Source organism: Lipotes vexillifer, unplaced genomic scaffold (genome assembly GCF_000442215.2).
Source record: "Lipotes vexillifer unplaced genomic scaffold, Lipotes_vexillifer_v1.1 scaffold387, whole genome shotgun sequence".
Taxonomy (NCBI): Eukaryota; Metazoa; Chordata; class Mammalia; order Artiodactyla; family Lipotidae; genus Lipotes; species Lipotes vexillifer.
Genome location: NW_006795399.1, coordinates 3,746,467 through 3,751,987, shown reverse-complemented (window position 1 = coordinate 3,751,987; position 5,521 = coordinate 3,746,467). Strand labels below are relative to the sequence as shown.

Genomic DNA, 5,521 nt, shown 5'->3' with positions numbered 1-5,521 from the left:
GAAATCAGCATCCCTAGCAGAGGCTTTCTACCCTTGGAAATGTGTCTGGAACCTGGCCTGCTCCTCAGAAGGTAAAGCCTGAGTCGGTGGGGGAGGTTCTGCCTTAGTCACCAACTGCCACTGACTTCTCCACATGTGACTCACCTCAAATGATAGTGCTAGAAAACAGACAAGGCCCTGCCAGGGTGGGGAGGGAACTGACATACCCCATGACCTCTTGACACCACCAGGAGAGCTTGCTCCACACCCAGCCAATCTGCTTCTAATGGTCCAGGGCTAGCTGCCACTGGAATGCAGTCTGATTTTCATTCAGCTCAGGCATCTGTTCTCCTTTGGGTAGTTGAAAACTGGAGAGTAAGAACAAACTCCAAGAATCAAGGGGAGCCCCAGGGAGTTGTATTAGCAGTGAGTGGGGGAAGGGTCAGGTGACCTCACTGACTGGTGTCCTGGTTTGGAAAATGGGATTATCTCCAGCTAGCCAGGAGCGGCAGAGGATTAATTGGTATTTACAGAGTATAGGCAATAAGGACCATGCAGAATGGTGTCCCATGAATACAACAGTTAAGAATTCATCTCACTCATTATACTTGCCTGTTAATCATGAGCTTCTCCTCATACTTGCCCCAGGAAGATACAATTATCTCTGGTCTGGCAAAGCTGGTAGAGAAATGACCTAGTGAAGGTGGCAGCTTTCATATCAAAATGCAGAGTACATGGCTGCATCAAAAACTTTTTTTTTTCAGTAAATCCCAGGAAGAAACTAGGTCAGTTCACACAGTTCCCCACTTCCTATTTGTTAAACAGTATGCAGGCCTGCAGGAAGACTGGCTGATTACCTGAAACACTGTATCATGAAAATGGAGAGAGAACTTATTAGAAGAGTCCAGAAGTTCAGTCATGGGTAGGAAGATGGAACCTAGTCAGAGCCCCTGAAGAGAAAAAGAAGCTACCAAACTACTGTCAAAAGAGGACAGAAACAAATAGCTGACCATTTTACAGCACAGAAGTCTCACAGTGACTTCTGAAGAAAATCTGAACCACTGTACTTCTGTGGTGTCCACCTCTAGACAGACTCTGGAAGGCCCTATTCTTCTTGTAGCTGCCACTGCTCCTTTGCACCAAACCTCTATTCTGTGTGTGTCAGGAGTGCGGGGAGTGGGGGAAGGGGGGCCTGAACACAGTGACTTCCCCACTGGCCCCATTTCCTATGAATATATATTTTTTTAATTTCCAAATGTTCCAATTATGTTTTTCTTTTCATATATATAAATTTATTTATTTATCTATTTTTGGCTGCGTTGGGTCTTCGCTGCTGTGTGCAGGCTTTCTCTAGTTGCAGAGAGCAGGGGCTACTCTTGGTTGTGTGCACGGGCTTCTCATTGCGGTGGCTTCTCTTGTTGTGGAGCACGGGCTCTAGGCGCGTGGGCTTCAGTAGTTGCAGCATGTGGGCTCAGTAGTTGTGGCTCGCGGGCTGTTGAGCGCAGGCTCAGTAGTTGTGGCGCACAGGCTTAGATGCTCTGCAGCATGTGGGATCTTCCCAGACCAGGGATCAAACCCATGTCCCCTGCATTGGCAGGCGGATTCTTAACCACTGCACCACCAGGGAAGTCCCTGAATATTTTGTACTAGCTCCACTGCCATCTACTGCCCCACCAAACCTGCCATCAGACCGACTCACCTGGACTGGCTCCTCCAAGACTCCACTGCAAATAGGACAGATAAGGTCTTCATCAACATCCCCCTGGAAACGGGTTACATCATACCCCATGTCTCATCACTGAAACCCAGGTCCTGGAATGAACAACAGAGGAAAAAGAGGCCAGTTCAGAAGATTACAGATATGTGCCAACTTGATCTCATTGCCAAGATTCGTTCATTTGTCCAATAAATATTTGCTGAGAGCTTACTATGTGACAGTCATTTGGGGGGAGAGAAGCTGACTCAAGAAATTTAATTCTAATGGGAAAAGATTTTATATAAAAATACACTTAAAATATGAAGTGATAGGCTTCCCTGGTGGCGCAGTGGTTGAGAGTCTGCCTGCCGATGCAGGTGACGCAGGTTCGTGCCCCGGTCCGGGAGGATCCCACATGCCGTGGAGCGGCTGGGCCCGTGGACCATGGCCGCTGGGCCTGCGCGTCCGGAGCCTGTGCTCGGCAACGGGAGAGGCCACAGCAGTGAGAGGCCCACGTACCGCAAAAAAAAAAAAAAAATAGAATTGATAAATGCTTTTAGGGTGAGCACTGGGCACTATGAGGCCAAGACATGTGGATACCTGACCCAGGCCGAAAGGAGACGGAGGCTGAGAAGTTTTCCAGGACACCAGTGGGACGAGCAAGAAGTTAGCTAGGTTGTGTGTGGGGGGCGGGGGGAGCCAGGGCAGGGTGGGGCATTAGGGTTTTAGGCACATGAAAGAGCACATTTAAGAGCCCAGAAGGGGACTTCCCTGGCGGTCCAGTGCTTAGGAATCCGCCTTTCAATGCAGGGAACGCAGGTTCGATCCCTGGTCCGGGAACTAAGATCCCACGTGCCCTGGGGCAACTAACCCCGTGCCGCAACTACTGAGCCCACGTGCCACGACTAGAGAGCCCACGTGCTCTGAAGCCCACGCGCCACAACTAGAGAGACGCCTGCACGCCACAAGGAGGAGCCTGCGTGCCACAACTAAAGAGTCCATGTGCTGCAACTAAGACTCGACATAGCCAAAAATAAATAAATTAATTAAAATAAATATTAAAAAAAAAAGTAAGAGGGGATATGATGAGTTCAGGCAACTGTAAGGGGTTCAGAAAAAGTTCAATCTGAAGGGTGCAAGAGAGGGAGTGTCAAAATACAAGGCTGGAAAGGCAAGTTAAGGGCCAGGCCATGAGAAGTCTTATGTAAGGAGTTTGGACTTTACCTTGAAGGCTATGGGGAGCCACTGAAAGACTTAAAAGGAATGATGTGATAAAAGTTCTTTTTTAGAATCACTCTGTAAACAGGGGTGAGATTAGAGACAGGAAGAACATCTAGGCAGGAGAGGAGTAGTGAGAGTCTGAATTTAGGTGGTGGTGATGGGAGGGAAGTTCAGGAGAACAAAGACTCAAAGAGCAGCGAGGCTGCCACGCCCCTTCTTTGGGCTCCTAAGGGTCAAACCCAAACAAGACATCACTGAACAGTAACTGAAATTCCCCTGTGGACATCCAGCCAGTGGGCTAATTGGAGCAAGGATGGGTACCTGATATAAGGGCAGACAATCTGCAGACCAGCCATCAGCTGTGATGTCCTGAAAAAAATGAGCTGAGTCAATCATGTAGTTCTCAGGAATTCAGAATCAGGCTGTTCAATTTAAAAGGGTGGGGAGTGAGGGATTTCCCTGGCGGTCCAGTGCAACAGCCCAGTTTGATCCTTGGTCAGGGAACTAAGATCCCACAAGCTTCGTGGCACGCCAAAAATTAAAAATAAATAAATAAAATTTAAAAATAAATAAATAAAAGGGTGGGGAATGGGATGGATGCAGAGAGGCCTTGATAGGTCAAGTGCAAGCTAAAGTACAGCACTGGACTGAGTCAAGACTGACTGGATTTAGATGCCCGGTTCTACTACTCATTAGCTGTGTGACCTTGGGCAGGCTTACGTGTACTTCCTAAGCCTGCATGGCTTTTTAAACAGATAAAATTGGTATAAGTAACAACAGAAGTGACTCTCAGAGTTGCCCTAAAAGAAACAATACATATAAAACATTTAGCACAATGCCTGCTGGCACATACTAGGCACTCAATACACAAGAGTAACCATTATTTAGGTATACATTTTTTTTTTTTTTTGGCCAAGCCACACGGCATCTTTGTTCCCCAGCCAGGAATCCAACCCGTGCCGCCTGCAATGGAAGTGCAGAGTCCTAACCACTGGACCGCCAGGGAATTCCCTATTTATGTACATATCTAATTTCTACTACTTGATTAAAAATTCCTTAAGAGTAGGAACTCAAGCGCTACATCCAATTTAGCACCAAGCACAGTTCTTTACAAAACAGTAAAATGTTTGGTGTGATTAAATGTTGCTTTAACTGGAAGCTTCTCAGCAGAGTACAGTGGACATGTATTTTGCCTACCTAACATCCCATTTTCTGTAAACAGCATCACAATTTTCCTTCAGGAATCAGAACCTGTTTCCTAGTGGACATGTGACCCAACCTAGGACAGTGAGAGAGATGCCTGGGACTTCTATTGGAGCTCTCATGGGGTTTGCATAGCTGGTAGGATGTACAATTCAGAGTGGTCAGTGACCATCTCTGCTACTAATGAGGACAGCCTACTTACAGAATGATGCCATAATTGGGAATTCCCTGGTGGTCCAGTGGTTAGGGCTCTGCACTTCCACTGCAGGGGGCATGGGTTCAATCTCTGGTTGGGGAACTAAAATCCCACATGTCACACAGCATGGCCAAAAAAAAAAAAAAAAATGACGCCATAATGAAGAAAGCAGAGCTGAGAAATCAAATTCAGGTGAAATCATTTGAGGGCCTGGATTCAGCCATGCCTGAAGCCACAATCACTTAAGTTACATGAGTCAGTAAATACCCTATTATGTTTAGGCTGGTTTGAGCTGGGTTTTTATCTCTTTAAACTGACAAAAATCCAGATTAATGTAGGCTAATGGAGACAAGAAATCACAAGGCTCACTTTGGAACCACTTATCTTTCTTTACCCATTTTATATAGGAACAACGATACCCAATGACACTGCTACAATTACACTGACCTCCATCACCACCACTTCTCTGTATTCTTGTTCCTCCATCTCTAGGGCCTAAGTTCAGGGCCTTGGGCTTACCAACAATCCCCTGAAGTTGTCACTCTAAACCACCTTGGTCTGGCTATCTTTCTCTAAAACAGGGATATCCATCTATTTGTCTCTCCTCAGACCTTTGACCTTCTGTTCCTATGCCAACATTCCCTTGAATAATCCATCAACAGTAATGGATTAGAGTGAGTACATGAAGGGTAATATTAAAGACATCATAAAGTGAAATGTGAAACCCAGAACTAAGGCCCCTTGTGATTCTCCTTGTTGCAACTCATTGAACTGAACAATGAGGACAGTGGTAAGACAGCCAAGAGCAGTCCAGTGTCACTGTCCTGTGGACCTCCACTATTGAGAGCTGTAGTGCAGACCATGGTGTTGTTCACTTTAGGAATTCTACTCCCTTTCTCTTTCATCCACATGGCTCCAGGAGAAGCTGCCTCACTAGTACTGTGAGACTTTAACCTAGGCAGCAGCTGATTGGGACAAGGGTGAGCACACAACCCATGCAGGGCCAATGGAGCCTATCTCTGAGAATTTGAGCTTGATACCAAGAAAGATGAGTTGGTCTTTCTTTGCCTGTCATGTGGACTGAGGAAGACAAATCTACAGAGGGAAAGAAAAGACTGAAACAGACACAGTGAGAAAGGCCTGGATGAGAGCTGGAAAGTCCTGAGGCTTCAGAGTGACTGGTTTGTTCCCAAGACCCAGTTGCCTTCCTATCTTCCTTCTGCGAG

The 5,521-nt window shown here is 46.5% G+C and overlaps 1 protein-coding gene across 3 annotated transcripts in view; it reads right to left on the bottom strand.

The window, feature by feature from the left end:
• The window catches only part of RNF41 (ring finger protein 41), a 22,477-nt gene that overhangs the window by 5,262 nt on the left and 11,694 nt on the right, over window positions 1–5,521 (bottom strand). Inside the window, exons 2-3 of one of the 3 annotated variants that reach the window (XM_007467732.1) lie at window positions 1,679–1,791; window positions 592–729 (exon numbers count right to left, since the gene is read on the bottom strand). Coding sequence is in view for 2 of the 3 variants with exons in the window: in XM_007467730.1 (XP_007467792.1) it covers window positions 1,679–1,768 (90 nt within the window). In the remaining variant the exon portion in view is untranslated. Of the gene's footprint in view, window positions 1–591; window positions 730–1,678; window positions 1,792–5,521 lie in introns of those variants that run through there. The other 2 variants (XM_007467730.1, XM_007467731.1) reach the window with 2 other exon arrangements.